The following is a 26,074-nucleotide window of genomic DNA, read 5'->3' on the forward strand; positions in this document are numbered from 1 at the left end:
AGCTCACAGCTAATTCAGTGGAGAGGACAGATGATGGCCTCAAGGTCTGAAGATCTTAATGTGATCCCTGCTGGCCTCTACCTCCAGATCTCCATCCCTGCCTTCAAAATTATCCCTGACGTTATTATTTTTGTTCAGGCCTGTTTTCCCAGTGGTATTGAGATGGTGAGACTGCTTCAGGCAGCATGTGGCTATGCTAACCACTGGCAACATAATCTGGCAGGAATTTTAAGAGGGTCGGACAGTCTCACCATCGTTAGCTGAATTATCTTGTTTCAAAAGTAGTGCTATGGAAAACACACCATCACTCAAAACTACTTTGCTTTTTCTCAATTTGGGGACCAAACAGTCATCCTTTAGTTCTTTCTGCATGCTTCTCCCAAAACTGACAATCAAAAGGGAACTTAACCCTTAGAGGAAGAGGAGATAGTAACTTTTTTTTTTTCCCCACCTTAAGCATTTTATATTTCAAAATTTTTGTGCCTGTAACAATCTGCTGCATCTTCATGCATGAGAAATATATTTCTTGACATTGTAGGTGAAGACCTTGTGAACTTAGGTCTAGTTTATTCTGGCTCAGTCAGAGTAGGAGTTCTTAAAGGGGATGCCATTCTTGGTTTACTTCAGCCCAACCGCTTGGTTGAGAATTGGGCTGCTGTGTAGACCTGTTTAAACTGTGTTCATGACAAAGATGTCTCTGATTACCTTGAGAAATGGCTTTTCTTCAGGGAAGGATGATGATAAATGTTCTGTTGATGATGTATGTTCTGTTTGCCTGTACCTCCCACCCCAGCAGACTTCTGTGTACCGAGACCACAGAAGAAGAAAGCCGTCACGCTTGTCAGAGTCCACAGTTAACATGTGTCAAGGGCTCTGAGATCCAGTGCTTTCTGATCATGCCTCCCATTCCCTTAAGCCCTTCTGCTCACCTGCCACATAGTTATTGTTAATACGGACTGATGGAGGCCTTGCTCAGCCATACAGTAAAAGGCTTTGCATCCACTGAGATAATGGTCCCCAAGCTCAAGGGCACTCACTGTACATCTACCAGCCTTGTGTTCTGGATTCTTCACTCACAGATTTTTCTCAAATTTTGTCCCAATGTTAGTCAAGAGACTTGTATGGCAGGTCTTGGAAATGTAGTCACTGTAGCTATAGAGCATTTCACACCTAACTCCTAAATGCAAAGTTGCCAAGTTTGCTGTTTTTCATGTGAATTTGCGACATATTTTCTCAGCAGTGACTTATTAGAACCTATTTCTTGAATCTCTGAAGAGGCAGAGCATTGTTTGAACAGCATTTCTAAACTTTTGAGTATATCAGAATTATCTGGGTAAAACTTTCAAATGCAAATGTGTGGGCTCCACTCTAAGAAAAGTTGTGATTCCATCAGAAAGGGCTAGGTTCTGCATTTTACATAAGGAATCTACCACCCTTGCTTGGTGATTCTGATATAAGAAATCTTTAGATCACTTTTGGGGATAGGTGTTAATTTGCAACCACAGAGTTTTTGTATCCTGTGCCTAATAGTGAATCTGGACTATGAGACATACTCAGATAAAAAATCTATTCCTTGCCTTTATAGATCTTACTGCCATGCAATAGAGGCAAGCATGCAAGAAATATTTTAAAGATGATTTAGCAAAATTGTTCTTCTAGGCAAATGTGTATGTGTTAAAGTTGGGACGGGGTGTGTTGGCCAAGTCCAGCTCAGATTGTTTGAGTCTCAGGAGTCTCCAGTAGCACAGGAGAGCAGAACCTGGGCCAGGGAAGTGGGCGTTGGTAGCAGAACCCATCCTGAGACAAAGGTAAAGCAGAAGAGCTCTCACCGTGTGGGAGTTGAATGAAGTCGAGGCTGGCTTGTCTTTTGGCCTGGAGCCCCTGAGATTTGGGATCCAAAAGGAAGAAAGAGAGGCTGTAGGGGTAGGGGTTGAGCTGTATCCTGGCAGTTCTACGGGAAGGTGATGATGTCCCTCTGTGAGTGGTGGTTTAGTTAGTAAGTATCTTGACTCTTTTGCAGCTTCATGGACTGTAGCCCTCCAGGCTTCTCTGTCCATGGGATTCTCCAGGCAAGAACACTGGAGTGGGTTGCCATTCCCTTTGCCAGGGGATGTTCCTGGCCCAGGGATCGAACCTGTGTCTCCTGCATTGGCAGGCAGACTCTTTACCACAGAGCCACCAGGGAAGCTGGTATCTCTCTATATTTGTTGTTTTCCAAGAATTGACATTCTGAGATACCTGTTCCTGAGAGTTTGCTCCTACACAGAGGGACCATTCCTCATTTACCTTGCCCTGTGTGCTGCCCCTTGCTCTCGACACACTAAATCAGCCACAGACATGAGGCCCAGGGCTGACCCTCCGTCTGGTGTGCGCCACGCCGACCGTGGCGGCTCTCAGTCCTGCTAATTGCCCTACACTGAACTCCCAACTCCCTTCTCCCGTCCGCTCTCCCCAACTGCTTTTGTTGACATTGGTTCCCTGCAGCAATTAACTGCAGTGGCCTGGCTTTGCTGGCTTGTTTCTCTGAGCACAGTCCTCCACAGGTGGCTTTTTGGCCCCAGGCTGTATGGCTGGCCAATGGATCTGTTCCAAAGCTTTGCAAACCAGGAGCGCCTGAAGTGCTTTGTGATTTCAAAATGCCTGAGTTCCTGCATGTGACTGCAGCTTGTAACCTGTTAAGCACTGTACAAATATAACCATTGTCCTTAAACAGCCTCTGCAGGGACACAAGACTTGAGTAGGTCCCAAACAGTACCTGTACTAACTCACATTCAGCCCTCAACGCCTGATGCCATTTTTCTTATGATCTAGCTGTGTTTGGGTTATGCTCCGCTATTGTGAGCTGTGCCCCTTCATAATATCCTTATGCCACAGCCTTTCATTCTTAGCCATTTAAAGAAGCTACTATAGTGTTCCTAAGACACTTTAGGATTTTTTCTTGCTTTTAGAATTGCATGTTCTTTTTTTTACATACAGGACATCAGTCTGTATAATGTTGTGAGATGAGAGCCTCAGAGGAACCCAGGGGAAATATTGCACCCAAGATGTTACATTTTGTAAGAAGTACTAGTATTTGGTGTGATTCACTAAGTAACCACTCATCTGTCTTTTTCCTGATGAGTGTGTCTTCCATCTCATACCTTCTGTCCAGCGGGCTCATCAGCCCGTAGATTGCCAGATTCCTTGTCTTCTGTGTATGAGTCCATCTCAGGGATTGTTGACTTTAACTCCCCCTACCCAAGTGGAATGTTGGCCCATGGGACAATTTCTCTTTCCTTAAAGTTTGATTTTTAGCTATTTTAATTGTAAGAACCATCTACATAGCAGAGACAATGCTAGAACATTAGGTGCAATGCTGTATATCACAGGATGTAAGTTGCCGCATGGGTCGAAGTTAGTCTACTGTATAACTTCCCCGTGGTTTTTGGGCATGAACTCTGCCAGGTTTTTGGATACTATCCTGAATCACCATCCCCAGCAGCCTTGGCCATTTTCTGTATTTCTGTAATGCATCCCTCATCTGCCCCTTCATTCCTGCCTGTGTTTTTGGTGAAATCAGCTTCCACTTTGGTCCCTGAATTTCAGAGCTGACAATGTCCTCGTGTCTCTGTAATGGCTTTATTTGGACCCTTATCCTTATCAGTGATGCAGCAGGTCTGACTGCTTTGTGGTGTGGCTGTGAAACTCCGTTTGCCACCCGTCCCTGCAGCTGCCCTGGCAGGTAGGTGACAGGACTATCCTCTCCTTGCCATCTGCAGAGAAATCTGAGCCGGGCCACCCAGGAACAGAAGCAGCTGTCTGAGAGGCTCAAAGACGAGGCCGAGCAGAAGGAGCAGTTAAGGAGACTGAAGAATGAAATGGAGAATGAGCGATGGCACCTTGACAAGACCATTGAGAAACTACAGAAGGAGGTGAGGGGCGGGAGTTGGGGAGAGCATGAGGCCCAGCCCCTTCACCCCCTGCCATGCCGGAGGGCCTGACGGAGCTGAGCAGATCTGCAGTGTGTCTCAGCACAAATGTGTCAGGGATTTGCAGATACCCTGAAGCAGCTCTTCAGGCCTGTTGATAATTCCAGTTACAGAGAAACTGGTTTAGAGAATGCCCCCTGGACCACGGGCCCAGTTCTCGCATCCCTTGCCCAAAGAAGCCTGGCATTGTCAGTGCAGATGTCACTTTTGGTACCTCAATCAGAACCTCTGCCTTTGTGCGTAATCGATGTACTTGCTTCACCTTTCTTGTCTCAGAGCGTGAAAGGCAGTTTAAAGCCCCGTAGCCCTGGCTTCTCTGCTCACCTCTGGCCCAGAACACCCAGACGGGGAAAGGCAGAGAGCCACATGGGCTCCCCGTGTTCCAGAAGCTTCCCTGAGCACTGGCCAGCTTCTGGCATCTGCTGTGTGCCAGGCAGTTTACCGGCTCATTCATGTCTAAGTAGAATTCTGTCTGTCTGCATCGTTTTAATTTTGACAACAAGCCTATCAAGGTATAGGTTATGCCTTCAGTGTTTTTAATGAGCACACTGCAGAGGCCCAGAGAGGGCGGCCAATGCCTCAGTTGTGTAGCTGGTAAGTGGCAGAGCGAGACTTAGGACCAGGACCGAGAATCTAGCTCCAGAGACAGGCCTATTCAGATGCCACACAACTTCCACGTTAGAGGTGACTAGTCTGGGCAGACCATGATTGTAGACTTTGGGGGGCTACAGAGGAGAGAGAGAAGGTGTGTTGAGATGGGGTGCAAGCCTAACTCCCTGGGCTCCAGATGGAGCCTCATGGCAGGGGGTGGGGGGGCCTCACACCTGTGTCACATCTCCAGATGGCCGACATTGTCGAGGTGTCCCGCACATCAACGCTGGAGCTCCAGAACCAACTGGATGAATACAAGGAGAAAAATCGCAGGGAACTTGCGGAGATGCAACGACAGTTGAAGGAGAAAACTCTAGAGGCAGAAAAGTCCCGTCTGACTGCCATGAAATTGCAGGATGAGGTAATAATGGCTGACCAGAGCAGTCCTGGTTTACCCATATTCAGAATCTGCTTTGAAACTCTTCCAGGAGAGGCTGGGTAGATTCTTGTTTCCTTTTTTCCTGCTGCCTTGGCACACAGCGTGTTCAATCTTAGTTCTCTGACAGGGGATTGAACCTTTGCTCCCTACACTGGAAGTGCAGAGCTCTAACCCTGGACCGCCAGGGAATTCCCACTGGGGTAGATTCCTAGGACAGCATTTGAGCTTGATTCTCAGGATGGTTGCATCAGGGCAGATGGCGTTCTAAGACACAGAGCAGGGCGTCTAATGTGAAATTGACACAACTTTAGCTTGTGTGATTAAGCCAAGATTTTCTGCCTAAAAAAGCTTAGCGGCCATTTGTAGAGCACCAGTGGTGTGCCCAGCTGTATCTAAATGATTCATGTGTGTTAATGTTTTAACTTAATCCTAGAACAAAGATTAAAGTAAGCTTTTTTTTTTTTTTTTGCCATTGGCTTAAAATTACATGGACTTCCATTGCAGTAGAAGTGGTGGGATAAGAGTTTCAGAACAACAGTAATGGAAACAGAAATCTTAAGGAATTTATGAGTACTGAAAGTAGTAAAGTGTATTCTTGGTTTTATATTTAAGAATACTAGAGCAAAGTAACCCAAATGTTAGCTCCCTTAAGTCTTGACTTCTGAAGAACTGTGAATAATAAAGGGAATGTTTTTGATTATTTTAATGGAAAGGTGAAGGTTCTAAAATGCCAGTACTGTGTAAGCTGGTTTCTACTCTGCCTCCTGCCAGCTAGATGACCTTGAGCAAGTTACTCCAGTTTTCTGAGCATCTGTTTCTACATCTTTAAAAGTATACAAAATAAAAATGATTTAATAATTAAATGAAGTAACATGTGAGACTATATGGCAAAGGATCTGTGTATCCCGAACACTAATACTAGTTTTTGTTATAATTCTAAAGCTTGCCTTTTCTTTTTTTTTCATAAGCAGTACCAAGGGTACTAAGATTCCATAGGAAAACAAATTTTTCTTTAAAAAACAAACTTTTATTATCTTTGATGATCAAAGAAAGGTCATTCATGAGTCAGTGCTGAAACTGTGTGAAAGAACAATGGATATTTATTGCAGGCTTTTAGACTACTTCTGAAAGGACCCTGATAACAGATCTCCTCTGGTTTAGGGTCTCACGACACAGGACTTCTAGTAAGAACTGAAAGTAGGGTATTGATAGCACAATTCTCTTTGGCATTGAAAAACAATCATTTTTATAACAACTGAGTGAGAGGATTCAGATATTTGCTAGAACACCAACAAATATTTGGTAAGCTGCTTTGATTTCAGAAAATCAGTGTCACAGTGACCCTTGTCCAGTGCTTCCCTTTGATTTTTGTATAATGGTTGTGCTGCTAAAATCCTCAGATTGGAAGAAACCTTAGAGACCCTCTAGTTAGATAAGGGAACAGATCCAGAGAGATTAGTTAGGGCCAGATGGAGACCAGTGTTGTTTGTAAAAGGGCAGTAATTAAAAAAAGAATTCCTTAAGATGAAAACAAAGACTGTACTTCCTTGATTTCTCACTAGTCTAGCCTTGTGAGACAGTGTTTTCATTTGAATGGCAGAAACAGACATCTCCTCCTTCTAGAGGGAAACTACAGTCAGAAACCACCCTAAGGGTGCTGAAGTCATGGAGTCATTTGAAACAAAAGTGAATTAATAAGCCAGGGTCACATGGGATTCTTAAAAAACTCAAACTCGACTCTGTTCACCACCGTCCATCCCGTTTTGGTTGTACTTAGTTAAAGCTCTCAGTAAACAGAAAACACTGCAAGGGTCTTTGCACCTTGAGTGCTGCAGTACTGCCTTGTTCGTTTAGAGAGAAACAGGCCTTTTACCTTTTTTACCTTTGACATAGAGCTAGAGAAGTTCTGATGCAAGATCATCTTTAGAGAATTAAGACTAGAGTTCACTGTTGCATTTATTTTCTAAATTCCACTTCGCCAAGGGCAGTTTTTAATTACTTTTAAAGTTAGCACCGGTAGGTTCAGAAGTTATTTGTCTACTTCATGATTCTAGACATTATACTGCTAATTGTCTTGTGCATGTCCTTCTCGGATACTCTCGATTATGGTAGAGCTCTTGGTGGATGTTAGGGACTGAGGGCATCAGAAGGCAGGAATGGGCTGGGTGTTCCAAAGGATACCAAGAAGGAAATGTGAGCGGTACCAATTACCTATCAGTCTGACTCTAAAACCCATGTGCTTTGGGCAGGGTATTGACCTCATTTGAGTCTCAGGACAGCTCGTTAAGGTAGATTTATTGATATATTTATCACAATATTGCAAACCAGGACCCTGAAGCACAGAAAATTTTTTAAAGACTTTTTTATTTGGGGAGTTTTTTTTCATGTCCTGGAACATCTCTGTATCCAAAGAATGTCTCATCATCCTTTTTCCATGGAATGATTTTCATTTTGTGCTTTCACTCAGTCACCACTGACACCAGTCTAGTCTTTATCAGGAGATTTCTTCTTCAAGACTGTGCTGTTCTTGCAGAAATGTCAGGTGTTCCTGTTAGCCTCCAGGAGGCAAACACAGTTCCTAGTCTTCCTTCTGGGCTTCCTAAACTAGCCTAACCTGTTGGGTCCCCAAAAAGATTGTCTTTGAGGCTTCCCCACTTTTCTGTGAAAACCACTCCTAAAGGCTGGCGTTTCTTTTCCTTTTTAGTATTTAATTTCATACAGCCTCTCAGCAAAGTGTGTTTTTAAAAATAATTTTATTTCTATATTTATGTAATTTGGGCAGTGCTGTGTCTTCATTGCTGCGCTTGGGCTTCAGCAGTTGCGATGTGAGGGCTTCAGTAATTGCAGCTTGCAGACTCTAGAGCGCAGGCTCAGTAGTTGCGGCTCATGGACTTAGTTGCTCCGCGCCATGCGGAATACTCCCGGACCAGGGATCGAACCGGTGTCTGCTACATTGCAAGGCGGACTCTTAACCACTGCACCACCAGGGAAGCCCCAAAGCTGTTACTCTCTATTGGAGTTTGCCATTTGCTATCAATAAGGAAATTAACCCATACAGTCTGTTCCCGAGACTGTGTTTTCCACCTGTTATCCTGAACCACCTCCAGGAGGGACGCTGAGAAATAAACGACAGCCCTCACTGAATCAGTCCACAGAGATATTTAAGGAATACCTACTGTGTGCTGAGGTGCGTAGTCCCCTTGGGGAGATTTCAGAGGAGTGGAAAACACGGCAACTCTTGGGAATCAAGCTCATTGTCTCTTACACCTTCTTCAAAACTGTCAGTTCAGTGCCACCTTGTGGAGGAGCAAAACACTGTAAATTATGACAACTGATATTCTTTAGAAAGCAGTTGTTTTCTCTTAATTTATTTATAGTAATAGATTTTGTGCCTGCAGGTTGCTTTGGAGTCATGATTTTAGCTTTTATTTTCCCTTCACTTTTAACCTCTGTTGAGAGGAACCTATTACAGGTGAGCAACAGATTATGCTCTGGGAGGTGCTTGCTTAGCTCAGGGGCTTTCAAGTATCTTTGACCATGACCTGCCTTAAGAAAGATGTCTTGCCTTGTAAGATAGTAATGCATGCATCCACACAAATGTATTAGTATCTAGTAGAAATGTTTCAGAAAACAATGTTTGCTTGTACTACTCTGATTTTTTTTTCCATTTTATGTAATGCTGGCCAACATCTACTGAATTGAATTTATAACCCAGTGGGGTTTTTCTCTGTAGCTGGAAAATGGCTTCCTTTTCAAGATTTTTTTGAGGGAGTATGTAGACCATTTTTTAAAGTCTTTATACTAAATTTGTTACAGTATTGCTTCTGTCTTTTGTTTTGTTTTGTTTTGTTTTTGGCCCAGAGGCATGTGGGGTCTTAGCTTCCTGACCAGGGATCAAACCCACAACCCCTGAAAACCAGGGAAGTCCTCAAGGCTCCTTTTTACAGAAGAGGAAACTGAGACCAAGAGGGAGGTGGTGCTTGCCCAGGGCTTTCTGACCTCCAGCATAGCGGGAGCCGCTGTATCCTCTCCGGGGTCAGCCTGCGCACTCATGGCAGCTCTGTGCTCCTGATGTGCCCAGATCAACACCCCTGGCCCTCCTCATTCTAGATGCGCCTGATGGAGGAAGAGTTACGGGACCATCAGAGAGCTCAGGAAGAAGCGCTCACGAAAAGGCAGCTTCTAGAGCAGACACTCAAGGACCTGGAGTACGAGCTGGAGGCGAAGAGTCACCTCAAGGATGACCGAGGCCGACTCGTCAAGCAGATGGAGGTTTGTGGCAGCCGGGGTCTGGGGAGACGAGCGTGGGACAGAAGGGAAGCAGCAGCCTTTGCGCACACCTCAGCCTTTGGGAAGTCTTTGGTTTTTTATTCTCTTGGAGTCAGATATTTGTAAAGTCATTTCTTTCTTTTACTGTGCTGGGTCTTCACTGTAGTGCATGGGCTTTTCGGCAGCACATGGGCTTAGTTCTCCTGAGGCATGTGGTATTTTAGTTCCCTGACCAGGGATCAAGCCCAGGTAGATTCTTAACCACTGGACCATCAGGAAAGTCCCTAAAGTCACTTCTTGATTTGAAGAAGAAACCGGGTAGTTCATAGACTCATAAGATGTTAGTGCTGGAAGGAATGATGGAAATCATTGATTGTAGTATCATTATTGTCTTGAAGAGGAAGCAAATCATCCAGAAGAGATTAGATGATTTTTCAGAAGGGCACATAGATAGGGCACAACAGATAAGTTTGTTGATTTGGGTGGTACTTCCAACTGCAAAGGAGACAAGGCTGCTATGAATATAGAGGGGCTCAGCCACGCCTTGGGTCCAAACCACCCAACACCTAGGGACACCCACATGCTCCACTTTTGTTTCCTGAATTCTGGCCCGTTTTCTTACAGAGGATCCAGCTTTGCCAAAACAAGCAGCAGACTGGCTCAGGTCACTTTTGGATAACCATGTATACATAGTCCAGGACAGTCTATCAGAAAGTGCTCAGTTGGGGTGATCTGTTTACAAGATGAAAACACAGCCCACTAGAAAAATGTGAGTAATAGAATCCAAATTTGAACATCTACCAAGAAAGACAGGAAGAAACTTAACATCAGTCCAGCTGAACTTACAAAATGAACTTATAAGAACAAAATCCACCCCAAACCAGAAACGCCACCCCAAACCCAAACCAGAAACATCCACCCCCTACTCCCACACATAGCCCACATCCCAATGGAATTTAGAGAGGAAAAGAACCACTTAAAAATCAGCCTCAGACCTATGGGAAAAGTTAACATTGTCAAGGTTTTGATAAAAGTCAGACAGTGCTCAAGGCCAGGGAGAGATAGCTGGAATTTAAAAGCTATGGAATTCCTGATTCTACTTTGCAAATAAATAGAAATAACTTTTAAACCTCCAGGGGACTTAGTAGCAGTTTATGTCTAGGAAGTGATGTTTCAGCCATTAAAGATTTTATTAGATCAGCCCTTTTGGAGGCTTAGAATTACTTGGTTATGGTTTTATCTTTTTTGTTTTTTTTCAAGATTGCAATATATTTTCTCATTGTCCTGGTTCTAATCTCATTAGGGGAGGTCATTTTAGGCAAACTAAGGTCAACCCAGGTAACTAGGAAGTGATTATTCTGAAGCCCAAACAATCTGGTTAAAAACAAGCTAAAGCTTCGTCAGGCAGTGATGTGAAAACCTTTGGTGTAATGACCCGTGGCCTGATCCCCTGAAGTCTCTTGCTGGGTTCTGTACAGTATAAATTGTAGGCCGGGAGAGAACCCTGTGAAGAGGTGCTTTTAGTCAACCATTGAGTCGTCAGGTCATCTCCTTCTAGAATATTCTGACTATAAAAAACATATTCCGTTTACTAACTCAAGGTCCAGAAGCAGTGGCATAGCTAAGCTTCATTTGCCCCTGTGCAGTATTTTAGCTGTTTTTCCATTAAGCATGAAATGAACAGCTCTCAAGACCCCCCCAATGAGGCACACCAGAGGGTGCTTCCTCTCCTAAGAGGCCGCTGGCAAGACTGTCTTTCTGTGACTAATATCTTGCTTATTCCTTCACTAGCACTTAATAGTTTAATTCTTAGACTCAAGAGCTCCTTCATTAATGAGCCTGTAAACTCAGAAACTCAGGTGCCTGTTTTCTCCTGGGAGACAGGTCTTTGGGTTCTCTGTAGGTTTTGCTCACAACAGAGAAGGCATTCACAGACATTGAGTCATTCACGAGAGTTCGGTGAGTTTTATTTTTGGTGCACACGGAGGCTCGTCAGCCAACTTTGACAATTGTAGAGACAATATTTATGTACAGATGCTGCAGGCTCCCATAAAAACTTAAAATGCTGATTGCTTTTAGTGTGCCTGCCGCATGACTCTGACTTAATCTGGATGTATGACGTGTTGGTTGGTGACAGGAGAAATGCATGGACCAACCTCACAACCTCCCCCATTCTAGGTGGGATTGTTTGTGTTTGAAGCCTCTTTTTTTTCTTTTGGTACACAGAGCTAATTTGAAGTGCTCTTCTCTTAACGTTCAGTGATGTTAAGTAGGAGCCTGCAAGGAAGACAGAAATAACTTTTTTTGTATGATGGGTGGTTTAGCAGAATGGGCCAACACTGTCTTTATGTTACTCTGCTGGGGACTTGGGACTGCACCGTCCTTTATGAGGTTCCTAGAAAGAAAAGGCAGATGCAAAAGCCTGCTTCAGACTCTATTCCTGTGAAGGTCTTGGAAACCCTGAGCAGGAGAGAGGAAGAACATTGCCCTGATACACTCAGGGTTTCTGGCATTGTCTCAAAGATGTCCCAGAGAAAGTTGTTGGGTATTTTGGTAATAAGCTAGAGAACTGGAGATTATATTGGAAATAAGCTCACATACAATTGAGGGGAAAAAAGAGAACATTGTCCTGAGTTCACAGTATTTAGTGAAGAGTGCCTTGGATGGTATCCTGGTTTCCATATTGTCTTTTAACAGGTAACATATGCCTGTTAGGCTTAGGTAGATCTTTGTAGAATTACTGATTCATAAAGAAAAAAAAAAAGGTTGAAGGAAATATAAAATATCCTCAGTGGGGCAATTTTTTTTTCTCCTTTTATGTGTTTTCTAGATGCACAATTACATTATAAAGCAATAAAACAGGTTTTAAAAGATGTACTTTGGACAGTATGAGAAAAAGACACATCCTTTTGCCAAACTCTAATTCTGATTCAGCTCTAATGTCCGTGTGGTATTGTGCAAGGCAGGGCAGTCCTTGCTCCTAAAAACTTGGTCAGTGCAAGTTAAGTAGGCTGTGTTTGTAACTTCTTTCTTAGGACAAGGTGTCTCAACTGGAGATGGAGCTGGAAGAAGAAAGAAACAACTCGGATTTGTTGTCTGAGAGGATCACCCGGAGCAGGGAACAGGTACTGTTCTGTCGCTGAGTGATGTGTGGATCATCCGGCATGGAAAAGGAAATGTGAGAGGTTACCCTGAGGATTTGACTGGTGGAGGGGGAGAAAGTCCAGGGCTCATGGAAATAATGGAAGATGGGGCGAGCCGCTACAAGGGAGGTGAAATATATACCATAAAGTGTGTAGCGTGAACGTTTCCAGAGTGGCTATGGAAAACAATCTCTTAGTCACAACAGGTAAAGTGCTTTTAGAGCTGAGGCTCTTAAGAATCATGAGTTCAGCAAGCAATTGTGTGAAATTTGGTGGCTACCACTGTATTAGTGCCATTGGAAGTAAATGATACGGTGCAGTCTGTTCCTTAAGAACTTTGCCAGCGAGTTAGCAGTGCATACATTCATATGTATGTGAGGTGTTCATAGCACAGTAACAGTGCCATGCAAGTGACTGATTTTTGCAGTTTTCAATCGGCAGGAGTTGCATTGATACCTGATCCTTACAGGAACACTGGGAGGCAGCCAGGGACAGTTCGCACTTTCCTCACACTGTAGACGATGGAACTGATTTTCCAAACTACACTTGGTATGATCCCAAGGTTTTTGGGTTTTGTTTCCATTTTTTTTAATTAAGGTTCAGAGTGCCTCAATCACATCCTGGGGATGGGGTGTCACATCACTAGGAAGTGGTAGGTCTAGGAGTGTGTCATCCCATCATAATTTGTTGTTGTTGGTCAGTCTCTCAGTCGTGTCCAACTCTTTGTGACCCCCTGGACTGTAGCATGCCAGGCTCCTCTGTCCTCCACTGTCTTCTGAAGTTTGCTCAGATTCATGTCACCAGGCACTTAAAACAGCCTTGCAGCCCCCAAATATCAGACAGACTGAACCAGAGGTGGTTCAGCTGGTGGTCCAACCCTAAGGAAGCTCCTCACTCAGGTCCCTCCTCTCTTTCCTCCCAATATGGTTCATGGAGAATGAAATTGCTCTCTGTGATCTGGTCAAAGTTGAAAGTATTTTCCCTGAGCTGAGAACCTAAAGCAAGCCTGGGGAGGACATAGAGGGAACCTACTTGTTTTATGGGAAAGAGTCTCTGTCCAGCCTCCTGCACTGACCTCGTGTAGTTGTAAGGAAGCCCTAGCCTCTCTGAGCGCAGCCTCTAAGGTCTAGACAAATGAGACTGTTTGTCCAGGAGATTTTTGAAGTCTTTTAAAGCCCGGTGTCTGTTAAAGTGGAGAAACAGCATTGTGTTCAAACTGATGTAGGAATTACTGAAACAATAAAACAAACTCCTGAGAAAAGTGAGGTCTCCCGATGGGAGTTCTCTCCTGGCCTATGTTGCCTTTGGACTTGTGAGGAAGGGTCGAGAATGGGTTGATCAAAGATACCTGCCTTACAGGAGAGCATTACTTCCTCTCTCAAAGTCAAGGTGAGAATCTGAGGCTGGCTTCTTGCCTCTTAAAGGTCCAGGGAAGGGCTCTGGGTGTAGATGAGGGGGCCTTGATTCTGAAACCATTTCAGTCCACTTAGGTTAAATTCTAGGGATGTGCTGGTGCCTTCCTGCCAGAATTAGAGAAATGGGAAACTTCTAAACCTAAGACCCCTTCTCCTCCGCCCCCTCAAATGCAGCTCTGTGACAGCTCCTTCACAGGAAGAGTCCCCTAAAGAACAGGAAATGGTGCCTGTCTGTTGTCTCCAGCCTGACTTATAGCATTGGCTCTGGATGCTCCGCAACAGCCTTGAAACAGGAAGGTCTGGGGAACTTTGTTTTGGATCTTGGTCTCTTGTTAAAAAGTCAAAGATTGAACTTCTTCCCTCTACTTAATCTCTGCCTGTGCACAAGCGCCTCTTCTAAATCTTTGCTTCCTCTGAACATCTCCCTTTATTTTTCCTCATCTTAGTTATAGGGCTTAAGTGGAAAAGCTAGAAAGAGATTTTCCCAGCAATTGTAGTGAGTGGCCTACCCCGTTTATGTTGTGGCTATCTGAGCACGGGTTGGTAAAGAGTTTCCAGACATAGAGCATTTCAGAAGGGAGTGAGTTTATTAACAAAGAGCAGAGATAATAAGGGTGCTGCAAGCACAGTGGGCCAACTCCTAACAGGCCAGGGAGAGTTGACACGATGCTGTTAGAACAGTGAAGCCAGTGTATATAGCCTCAAGACAGAGAATTCCTGCTGGGAGGGTGGTATTAGGTGTTGGTTAAGGTGCCATAGGATGAGTACTAGGGTGAGCGTTTTTGCCTAATTTAGGGTCAGGAAGCCTGCTGGTGATGATCTGGAGGCTTTTGGCAATGGTTACAGGTGGGCGCGGTCAGGTTCACAGGTGACCTTGGTTCTGGGCTCTGCTTCTGTGGCCTTGGGGCAGGACTCCAGAATTTGCAGAATCTTTGATCTGACAATGACCTCCCAGGTTCATTTCCCCAGACTTTCTGTATAATAGACAGAGAGGCAAGGCCTGGAGTTACCTGTGAGCTAGCTAGGGCACATGGCTGACTCTCAAGGCAGAGTTCTGTCTAGCAGTGTGGGCAGAATGGGATGGACACCCACTGTGTGCATAGCCCTGAGGTCAGGCTCCAGGGTTGTTGAGAGTAGTCTCTATCCTTGAGGTGCTGGGGTTTGAGGAGGAGAGGCATGCCTAAACAATGGAAAATCGTCAAGAAAAAGCAGCAGATAACTATATGCCAGGGGAACGGGTCAGGCAGCTAAGGAGGGAAAGACCATCATAGCACGGGTGACTGTCGGAGTTCTTAGAGGAAGGCTGCCCAAGACCTGGCTTTGAAGATAGGGTAGGTTTTGAACAAACTCCCGAAGGAATGGGAGATGAATCCTAGATAGAATGGAGTGGATGAATAAAGGTTCAGTGGTAGGATCTGTTTTGAAGGGCATCAAATGGACTGCTGTGTTTGCTTAGGTTTCTGATTTCCGTAAGGCAGTAACAGGAGAGGCAGGGTGACGGGTTTGAAAGGACTGTATATCCTGAAGGCAGAGGGGAGCTTTGGAACGTTTTTGAGCAGAACAGTGAAGCACATACCATGTGCTCCAAGCAGATGCAAGGATGGGCAGGAGCCCAGGAACCTGAATGAAGAAGCCTCAACTGGGCTGTTCCCAGGGACGGAGGACAGGAAAGGTGGCTGTGAGACCAAACATTCTGTCCTCCTCCTCTTTTTGTTTCCAGTTTCTCATGCTTACATCTGATGCTCAGTAAATGCTGGCAGCATTATTTGTAAGTTCCCAGGCCTTCTGAAGCCTTCCTTTTCAATACGTGCTCAGGATATTCTTAAAGTTGAAGGAAATTTTAATACAATAGTGAGTGCTTTACTGGTTTTTGGTCTGTTTAAATCCAGAAAAATCTCTTTTCCTCTCCTTCCTCCAAAACCTTGTTTCTGTTTATGACATTTTCCGTCCTGACTGAGGGTTCCTCGGGTTCTGGGCACTGAGCCTGGGACTTTCATGCTTTCTCTTGTTTTAGGGCTTACAAGGTTAAGTGGCTGCATAGGGACTCGAGACCTTTAAAAAGGTGTGGAGCCACGACTTGATTTCACAGCCCACTACCTCCCACCTGTTGTCATCATCCTGGCAGTGGGTGGGTGAGGGTGGTATAGAAACACCCGAAATGTTTGGGTCTCTATTCCCAAGTGAAAAATAACGCCACGCTGTCTCTTAATATGAGAGGATTTATGTTCACCTGGTCCTCTCCTGACTCTCCTGTGTCCAGGAATGAGATGGCCCAGCTTGGTGTTTTAAAGATGACTCAGAGGCTGATGTTCTGGCTCCTCAGGCACTGCTGTGTGGTTACTGGTGGCTGAGTGCATACAGTTAACAGTAGAGCTGGGCCTAGATAGGAAGGTGTTCTCTAGGCCTTGGAGGCCAAGATAACCCAGCCTGGTGGAAAGAGCATTTGTTCAACCCAGGTGGCCAGCAGGCAAGAGGCAGAGTACCAGCTCGAGGGCTGCCCCGTTGCCTTGGCAACTGCAGGATAAGTCCTGGTAGATAAAGGGGCGGGCTTCTGCAGTCATGTTTGGGAACTGCTCCTGAGTGGCCAGCTCACACCTGCTCCTCTGTCTGCACCAGGGGGGTGCAGTCACTGGAATATGGGCCTGGGAAATACGGCCCCTTTGCAGTCAGCGAGTGAAAGATCAAAATGGGGTTTCTTTCTTTCTTTTTTCCTGTAATTAAAATGATTCTGGTCTCAGAACTGCCTTCTATTGTAGAGGCTGCTCAAAAGCCCACTGTGTGCAGTTGCTTAATAATAATTTTCCTTTCTTGTGATTGAGTATCATTTTAGTACTAGGTAAGAGTGTGTGCGCACCAAGCCCTCTACAGCCCAAAGGTAAACACAGGTGATGGTGTTCAATATTATTATTAGCCATCACAAATGTCTCTGGCTTTTCATTAACCCAGAAGGCAGCTGCTTCTAATCCTGAGAGCTGGCTCAGGTCACGAGTGCCTCTGACACAGACCCATTGGAATCTGACACTGTTACTTCCGACCAACGTGCTCAGGGTTTAGCTTTCTTCCAGTCCAGCTGTGATAAACTGCTGCCTTCAGCTCCTGTTCTGTTTTTGATTTCACTGGAAAGTTTTTGTTCAGTGTATTTAATATGATTGAAGGGTAGACAGCACGTAAAGCGCTAAGCTTATATAGAGAAATGTTTTCCCAGCCTCTGATTCACTTCTCTGTTCCAAAGGAGGAAGCAGGCTAAGCCAGAGGCCGTATCTCTCTCTCTCCCCGTCTCTCCTCTCTCTTTAATTGTTGCCAGTGTGGACTTGGGGCTTACCCAGTGACTCAGCGGTAAAGAATCTGCCTGCGATGCAGGAGAGGCAAGTTCGATCCCTGGATCGGGAAGATGCCCTGGAGAAGGGAATAGCAACCCACTCCAGTATTGTTGCCTGAAAAATTCCATGGACAGAGGAGCCTGGTGGGCTACAGTCCATGGGGCTGCAAAGAGTCGGACGTGCCTGAGCACAGAGCAGTGTGGGTTCAGGGTAGGAGGGATCTGATGTAGAATATTCAGGAGTCACAGGTCCTGTCCTGGTGATCACTGTAGTGAGGAGCACGGCCAAAACACTTGTGGTTTATGGTGAAACCTGTCCTTGGGAGTGTTGTCTGTAACATCACGAGGTGTTCCTTATGTAAGGCTCTGCGTGGTATGTTTATTTTAGTGTTTAGTGTCCGGCGCTTCTTTTTGAAGAACTGAAGGAAACCTATCATGTTTGCCAAAAGCCTTGATTTCTAAAAGATGGAAGGAAAATTGACTGTGTGGTGACAGTAACTGGTTTACAGCCTCAAATCTATTCCTTCCTACTCTTCACTCTGATTTATTTTGCACTTTTATTTGAATAGCCATCTTTTGAGGGGATGTTGTGGAGTCTGAATAATAGCTATTTTGTTTTACCTTCGGAGAGTCACATTTGTCTGGGGCGCTCCAGGGAGGTCTTGATCTGTGGGGAACTTCCAGGATGCTGGTTCCTGAGTGCCTGTCTGTACCAGGAGGCCGTTTCCTGCAGAGTTCAGAATTTCCAGTCAGTAGCACTGAGGGAGCAAGACTTTGGCCAATAGCTGCTGCTTGAAGTTGTGGCATTTGTCCTGAAGCCCAGCCTGGGCCTGTGCCGTGGACCCCTCAGCAATCTTTCAATCCCTCTTCTGCACTTTACCTCACGCTGCATGAGGTGCTTCTTCCTTTTAGGCTCCGAAGGACCCCACCCCACCCCCCGAACCCTTCCCCCTTTTAGATTTTGTCCTTCACTGAGGGACCTGGTCCTGCAGGCTTTCAACCCAAACCTCCCACCTGGGAAATGGGGATGGTAACGTCTGCCTATGAGGTCAGGGACCGTCTTTTTTGTCATGATGTCCAGCCTGAATGAGCAGATGGACCCACCCCATCATTCCAAGACCACCCCTCCACCAGCTCACAACTGTGTATGTTTACAGACACACCTTCCCTCTCACCTTGATAGAGTGAGTCTTCTCTGGGGACACTCCCAAAGGTCTGGAGAGATGGGCTGGCTTTTGGAGCCGAAGGATGGAGATGGGGCCTGAGCCACCCAGCACCCCACAGTGGAGTGGGGGCCCCAAACGTGCATTCAGGATAGCAGAAGCCAGCTCCAAGGGCCTTACAGGCCATCTTGTTCAGCTTCTGTGGTTAGAAATGTGGAGTCCACGTCCCAGAGGTGAGACGACCAAGGTCACATGTAGGTGGATGCAGAGCCAGGAGAGAAGCTGGGCCACTGCAGCCTGTCTGTAATCGCTTCCCATTGCAGTGAAAGTTTAACCGTGTCCTCACTGAGGTCCTGGCCTCTGCCCAGCGGGCGTGAGCAGAACAGGTTCCCCCAGGAGGCACACCGCGGTCCCGTGGCCCAGCTGTGCTGACGACCTCCGCGGCGGTGTTGGCTGGTTCACGGCCTTGCTGGGGGCAGGGGTGCTGTGAGGCTGCATTCATTACCTGTGGACGTGGTGCTGAGAGCAGTGACAGGAGCCTCCGGGCGTTCTCACAGCATGTGAGTCCCGAGGGCCCCGGGGCCAGGCGTGGGTCGTGGGTCCAAGGGAGGAGTCCACATGCACTGACGACTGACTGGTGCACGGCTGGCATTTTCTCCCCCGCTGCATTCGAGGACACCCTAAGGAGACCAGGTGCCTCCGGGGCCTTGGTTTTATATGAAAGCTGTGTCTAAACCCTAAGTCTGCTTGAAGCCTTTTCACTGCGTTAGTCCAGAGAGCCTGAGCAGGTATGAGTAGGCGCCACCTGGGTTCTTGCCCTGATCCTTCTGTTACGTGGATGATGGCAGTGGACCTCAGCATTCTCTGCTGTAAAGTTCTGAACCCCTGTGACTTAGAAGCCTGCCAGTCAAAAAAATGCAAAAAAGGTGAACTTTTGGACCCTGTGGGCAGGGTCCCAGTTTCCTGCAGTGGTACAAGCTCTCCACTCCCCAGTCCTGCCCATCACCAGCCTCCTTCTTTCTTACCGCTCCGTCACCCGCTCTGGGCTAGTCGCACCATTCTGCTTGTTGTTCCCTGCATGCTCCATGGTCAGGACAGAGGGAGCTGCAAGCCCAGCCTGCCGTGGTGGCACCTCCCCTCATTATTCCCAGGACCCCCTGGTCTTGCCCTCCTGGTGGATGGCAGGGAAGGGGTGTCCTTATCACTAGGGTGTTTGTTCAGGAGGTGAAAATCCAAGTCAACGCCAGGCAGAGTGGGGCTGTTACAGGTGCTCCCCAGCCCTCTGGGGACTCCTGTGTGCACACCTCTTACCTGGGCCAGCCTTAAGAAGGGAAGTATGAAAGTGTCAGTCGCTCAGTCATGGTCGATTCCTTGTGATCCCATCCCACCAGTCTCCTCTGTCCATGAATTTTCCAGGCAGGAATACCGGAGTGGGTTGCATTTCTTTCTCCAGGGGATCTTCCCAACCCAGGGATCAAACCTGTGTCTCCTGCATTAACAGGTAAATTCTTTACTGCTGAGCCACCAGAGAAACCCTAAGAAGGAACAGTTCAGTTCAGTCGCTCAGTCGTGTCTGACTCTTTGTGACCCCATGGGCTGCAGCACGTCAGGCTTCACTGTCCATCACCAACTCCTGGAGCTTGCTTAAATTCATGTCCATCAAGTCAGTGATGCCATCCAACCATCTCATCCTCTATCGTCCCCTTCTCCTCCCACCTTCGATTTTTCCCGGCATCAGGGTCTTTTCCATTGAGTCAGTTCTTCGCATCAGGTGGCCAAAGTATTGGAGTTTCAGCTTCAGCATCAGTCCTTCCAATGAATATTCAGTACTGATTTCCTTTAGGATGGACTGGTTGGATCTCCTCGCAGTCCAAGGGACTCTCAAGAGTCTTCTCCAACACCATAGTTCAAAAGCGTCAGTTCTTGGGTGCTCAGCTTTCTTTATGGTCCAACTCTCACATCCATACATTACTACTGGAAAAACCATAGCTTTGACTAGATGGACCTTTGTTGGCAAAGTAATGTGTCTGCTTTTTAATATGCTGTCTCGGTTAGCCATAACTTTTCTTGCAAGGAACAAGCATCTTTTAATTTCATGGCTGCAATCACCATCTGCAGTGATTTTGGAGCCTGAAAAAATAGTCTGTCACTGTTTCCACTGTTTCCCCATCTATTTGCCATGAAGTGATGGAACCGGATGCCATGATCTTAGTTTTCTGAATGTTGAGTTTTAAGCCACCTTTTTCACTCTCCTCTTTCACTTTCATCAAGAGGCTCTTTAGTTCTTTGCTTTCTGCCATAGGCTGGTATCATCTGCATATCTGATATTTCTCCTGGCAATCTTGATTCCAGCTTGTGCTTCATCCAGCCCAGCATTTCACATGATGTACTCTGAATATAAGTTAAATAAGCAGAGTGACAGTATACAGTCTTGATGTACTCCTTTCCTGATTTGGAACCAGTCTGTTGTTTCATGTCCATTTTTAACTGTTGCTTCTTGACCTGCATACAGATTTCTCAGGAGGCAGGTCAGGTGGTCTGGTATTCCTGCCTTTTAAAGAATTTTCCACAGTTTGCTGTGATCCACACAGTCAAAAGCCTTGGTGTAGTCAATGAAGCAGAAGTAGATGTTTTTCTTGAACCCTCTTGCTTTTTTGATGATCCAGTGGATGTTGCCAATTTGATCTCTAGTTCCTCTGCCTTTTCTAAATCCAGCTTGAGCATCTGGATGTTCACGGTTCACATACTGTTGAAGCCTGGCTTGGAGGATTTTGAGCATTACTTTGCTAGTGTGTGAGATGAGTGTAATTGTGCGATAGTTTGAACATTCTTTGGCATTGCCCTTCTTTGGGATTGCAATGAAAACAGACATTTTCCAGTCCTGTGGCCACTGCTGAGTTTTCCAAATTTGCTGGCATATTGAGTGCAGCACTTTCACAGCATCATATTTTAGGATTTGAAATAACTCAACTGGAATTACATCACCTCCACTGGCTTTGTTCTTAGTGATGCTTCCTAAGGCCCACTTGACTTTGCATTCCAGGATGTCTGGCTTTAGGTGAGTGATCACACCATCGTGATTATCTGAGTCATGATCTTTTTTGTATAGTTCTTCTGTGTATTCTTGCCACCTCTTCTTAATATCTTCTTCTTCTGTTAGGTCCATACCATTTCTGTCCTTTATTGTGCCCATCTTTGCATGAAATGTTCCCTTTGTATTTCTGATTTTCTTGAAGAGATCTCTAGTCTTTCTATTGTTTTCCTTTATTTCTTTGCATTGATCACTGGGGAAGGCTTTCTTATTTCTCCTTGCTATTCTTTGGAACTGCATTCAAATAGGTATATCTTTCCTTTTCTCCTTTGCCTTGAACCTAAAGGCAAAGAAGGAACCGGCAGTTTTATTTTCCTGGCTCTTTCTTAGTTCTCTGGGCTTCTCCATTCTGCCCTCTGCTGGACGGTCCTGGGAACAGGCTATGAGGCCTCTGCCTCTGAAGAGCAGTTTCCACTGTTGCTGAAGGCACTCTGGGGGTGAGGCATGGACGTGCCACAGGCAGGCGATGGATTTCTTTCCAGATGCTGCTCAGCGAGGCTCATTTCCTATTAATATAGGAGAAGTCCTCGGGAAGGCTTAGCCTTTGCCAGGGCACCTGGAGTGTTCTTGCTGACCTCTGATCCTGGCGTAAGAAGGGAGAAATCTTGCAGTGTCTGAGACATGCAGGCTATGGAAGCCTCTGCCGAGGCTTGAACTTGTAACGCAGCAGTCAGGAGCTCAGGGGAGTCCTGACTCCCCGTTACTGGTTGTGTTGATCCCTGACAAGCTGGGTGACTGACTCACCCCAGTTTGCCTGGGACTCCCCATTTTAGCATTCAAAGTCACATGTCCTGAGCATATCCTCAGTCCTGGGCAAGCTGGGGCAGTTGGTTACCATCCAAGCTGGTTAGCTTCTCCAAGCCCTGATGTCCTGAGCAGAGATGCTAGTATGTACGTCGTAGGGTTGTGGCGAGAATGTCACAGGATAAGTGCGCTTGGAGGGCTGAGCAGGGGTGGCAGCTCTCAAGGGCTGCTGTAACCAAGTACCGTAAAGTAGGTGGCCTAGAACAACAAAAATGTATTGTCTCAAGTTCTGAAGGCCAGAAGTCTGAGGCCATATTCCCTCCGGACTGTAGGAGAGCACTGCCTTTCTTCTGATAGTTTGCTGATGGTCTTTGGTGCTCCTTGACTTGTAGACGCCTCACTCCCATCCTCCATCTTCACATGGGATTCTCCGTGTCTCTGTCTTACCTCTGTGCATGTCTGTCTCTGCATTCAAATTTCCCCTTTTAACTAGGACATGGGTTTTACTTGATTAGAGGTCACCCTAATGACTTCAGTTTTTAACTTGATTACTTCTGTGAATATCCTACTTCTAACTAAGGTCGCATCTGAGGTTCTTGGGGTTAGGACTTTAATATATCTTTTTGGAGGGGACACAATTCAACTCATAATGGCAGGGTTAACTGTAACTATTATTATTATTTGTATCATTATCATTGCAATCATTGAGAACTCAAGAATATCTAAGAAACAGCTCCAGTATTCAAGAGGAGAAGACAGGGGACCCCCGTCATGAAAAAGAGCTGACTTGGTTGTTGGAATTCATACCTGGGAACCATTTTAGCATAAAGGCTATAGGAACCACTCTGCTGACCTCTGGGCTTTTGCTCTCTGTGGTGTAGATGGAGCAGATGCGGAATGAGCTACTTCAGGAGCGAGCCATGAAGCAAGACTTGGAGTGTGACAAGATTTCCCTGGAGAGACAGGTGAGGGCAGCTGGCCCCATGAGCCCCCCGACCCTCCTCGTGGCTTTAGACTAGAGCCCTGTGGTTGAACCTTCTTTGCACAGCACGCCCAAGAACTCTGGAGCATAACTCATCTGAAAGGTAGAGGTTTTTCTAAGGCCTTTTCCAGAAAGGTTATGCCCAGTAATTTTAAATGTGCTTGTAAGTTTAGCAACTGCAGAGAAGTAGAATTGCAAGTGTTGTTTTCTAGATCCTAAAGAAGGCTAAATTCAAATGAAAAGAGTAAAATAAAGTGTTGAGACTTCTCTGGCAGTCCGGTGGCTAAGATGCCTCACTCCCAATGCAAGGGCCCCGAGTTTGATCCCTGGTTAGGGAACTAGATCCCGTATGCTGGAACTAAGAGTTTGCATGCCACAACTAAAGATCAAAGATCCTGCATGCTGCAACTAAACTAAGACCTGTCACAGCCAAATAAATTTTAAAAGCCAAAAAACAAAAACCAGTATCCTCTTGTTTTTTGTCCAGAAAACAAAAACCAAGTCCAGTGCATGTGTTGGTAACAAATCTTACTTGAATCATTGTATCTTTAACATGCCATTCATGTAAGTTCTTCACTGAATATGACATATGATATTTCTGAAGGAGCCGATTTCTCTTGTCCCACACCAATAGGTTTATAAAAGGCCAAGGTCAGGTTCATTTGTCTGTTACCGAGGAGTCTTAGGACATGCCAGAGATTTCACTCAGGCTTATAAGGAATGTGGTAGAATCTCTTCTTTTGGCTTGTCAGGACACGAGTGCAAATCTTTTTCCTGGAAACATCCCCAGGTCTCCCAGTGGCACCCATCTGAAGGTGGAAAGCAGGCTTATCCCAGTCACTGACCACACACTGGCCCGCCCTCTGCTCTGCACAGAGGGTGTGGTAGACACAGCCCCTCATGGTCTCCCTTGTCTGATTCCAGAACAAGGACTTAAAGAGCCGGATTATCCACCTGGAAGGTTCCTACAGGTCCAGCAAAGAGGGCCTGGTGGTGCAGATGGAGGCCAGGATCGCAGAGCTGGAGGACCGTCTGGAGAGCGAGGAGAGGTGAGCCGGCTCCAGCCCTGGTGCACAGGCCCTGCTGGGCGCTGGGCGTCACGTTACGGAGTGCTTTTACCCCTGTATCTCTGCCCATCCTCCTAACCTGTGAGGAAGGCAGGGTAAGTACAGCCTTGCTGGAAAATAGTTTCCATTTTGTAGATGAGAACATTGAGGCCCACCAAGTAGGTAACCTGAGGAAGGTAGCGCGGAAGGATATTGTTGCAGCAGGACTGAGACTTGGGACTCCCATTGCTCAACTCTTAGTTGTTCCTTTCTCCACGCCTTAAATAGGGTAGGCTGCCTCGTGAGTTAATGAGCCTGAGCTGAATTAGATGAGAAGGGGCTGACTGTGCTCTAGGGGCTGGGTGTGTTCAAGCAGGGGCCGAGTGGCCATCTGTCAGAGATGGACACGTGGGTGGGAGGGCCACAGGAATGACCGTACCCTCTCCTGCACCATGATTATCTGCAGCTTGTCCTTAGACCATGGCCCAAGGGCCAGCTCCTCAATTCTTACTAATGGCCCCTCACCTTCCTAGAAGTTGTGTGTGTCTCTGTGTGTATGTGTGTGTAGAGCACTTTACATTATCCATTTTCAGGAAGACTTTAGGGACTAGGTCAGGGCAGTAAACCCTAAATATTGACAGCCTAGCAGTCTGTGAACCTCTGCCTTACCAAGTGAAGCCTGGGACTGGGAGAAGTCAGGGCAGGTCTGACGCCAACTCAGCATCCCTCTGGCTCTGCAGCCTCAGGCAAAGTCACCCCCCTTCTCAGAGCCCCTGTTTCCTCATCTGTCCATTGAGTAGCACTTTCCTCCTGTACAGTTGTGAGTATCCCTGACCCTAAACCCGCGTATACCAGGCCACCTGGGGCTGGCTGCCTGTGGGACTGGGACGAGACTGTCTTCTGTTCTGCCCTTCCAGGGACCGGGCCAGCCTCCAACTGAGCAACCGCCGGCTGGAGCGGAAGGTGAAGGAGCTGGTGATGCAGGTGGATGACGAGCACCTGTCGCTGACTGATCAGAAGGACCAGGTGCGGGACCCTCTGCGAGTTCTTTTGAGATTTAGTGTGGGCTGGGGGGGCCAGACGGAGGGGAGGGCTGGGAGGATGGACAAGCGGTGAAGTTGAGTGGACCGAGTCTTCTCTTTCCACTCCACCCCTTACGGCATGGAATGGGGCCTTTAGAGCCCGCTTCAGCAAACTTCAGACCCTGAACTTGGCTTTGAAAAAGTGGGATTTTCTGTCTTAGAGTCTTATCTCCACTTTCACATGAGTCCTGTTTCCCACTTTGCCGTATCTTGTTGCTTGGAGAGGAGGGTTCTGGACTGCTGGCCTTTTCTTGCTGGGCTGGGCTCACAGCCTGCCCTTCCCCCTACTCTGCCCCCCACCCCACCCCTGCAGTTGAGCTTGCGCTTGAAGGCAATGAAGCGACAGGTGGAGGAGGCCGAGGAGGAAATCGACAGGCTGGAAAGTTCTAAGAAGAAGCTGCAGAGGGAGCTGGAGGAGCAGATGGACGTGAATGAGCAGCTGCAGGGCCAGCTCAACTCCATGAAGAAGGACTTAAGGTGGGCACGTGCGTCAGCGCCCCCAGGGGCTGTGGCAGCCCTGACGTTGGAGGGGAGCACGATGCTTTCAGATGTTGTCTCCAGCCACTGTGGCCCCTTTGGGGTCATCCTGTCCTAGAGATGACAGTGGCTGTATCTACTCCATTCACCCCATGTGCTCAGTAGGTATCTCGTGTCATCCTCATACCACTGCCCGGTGTCCTCAGGGCAGGTATTATCCCTGTCATCTGAAAGGGGAAACTGAGGCTCAGGGCAGGTCAGACCGGCTCACACCACCCTGTAGAGAGGAGTTCCTGGGCCAGCCCCTAGGTTGCCTGGATTAGGGAGAAAGGAGATGAAGTTGTG

At 46.6% G+C, this 26,074-nt stretch overlaps 1 protein-coding gene across 8 annotated transcripts in view; it reads left to right on the forward strand.

Annotated features, from left to right (window-relative positions):
* The window catches only part of CGNL1 (cingulin like 1), a 170,888-nt gene that overhangs the window by 141,115 nt on the left and 3,699 nt on the right, over positions 1-26,074 (forward strand). For all 8 annotated transcript variants that reach the window (XM_043919010.1, XM_043919011.1, XM_043919015.1 and 5 more), the window contains 8 exons: positions 3,759-3,911; positions 4,810-4,980; positions 9,109-9,270; positions 12,303-12,392; positions 23,024-23,107; positions 24,049-24,173; positions 25,088-25,196; positions 25,566-25,729. In XM_043919010.1, the coding sequence (XP_043774945.1) occupies positions 3,759-3,911; positions 4,810-4,980; positions 9,109-9,270; positions 12,303-12,392; positions 23,024-23,107; positions 24,049-24,173; positions 25,088-25,196; positions 25,566-25,729 (1,058 nt within the window). The remainder of the gene's footprint in view (positions 1-3,758; positions 3,912-4,809; positions 4,981-9,108; positions 9,271-12,302; positions 12,393-23,023; positions 23,108-24,048; positions 24,174-25,087; positions 25,197-25,565; positions 25,730-26,074) is intronic.

Source organism: Cervus elaphus, chromosome 12, assembly GCF_910594005.1.
Source record: "Cervus elaphus chromosome 12, mCerEla1.1, whole genome shotgun sequence".
Lineage (NCBI taxonomy): Eukaryota > Metazoa > Chordata > Mammalia > Artiodactyla > Cervidae > Cervus > Cervus elaphus.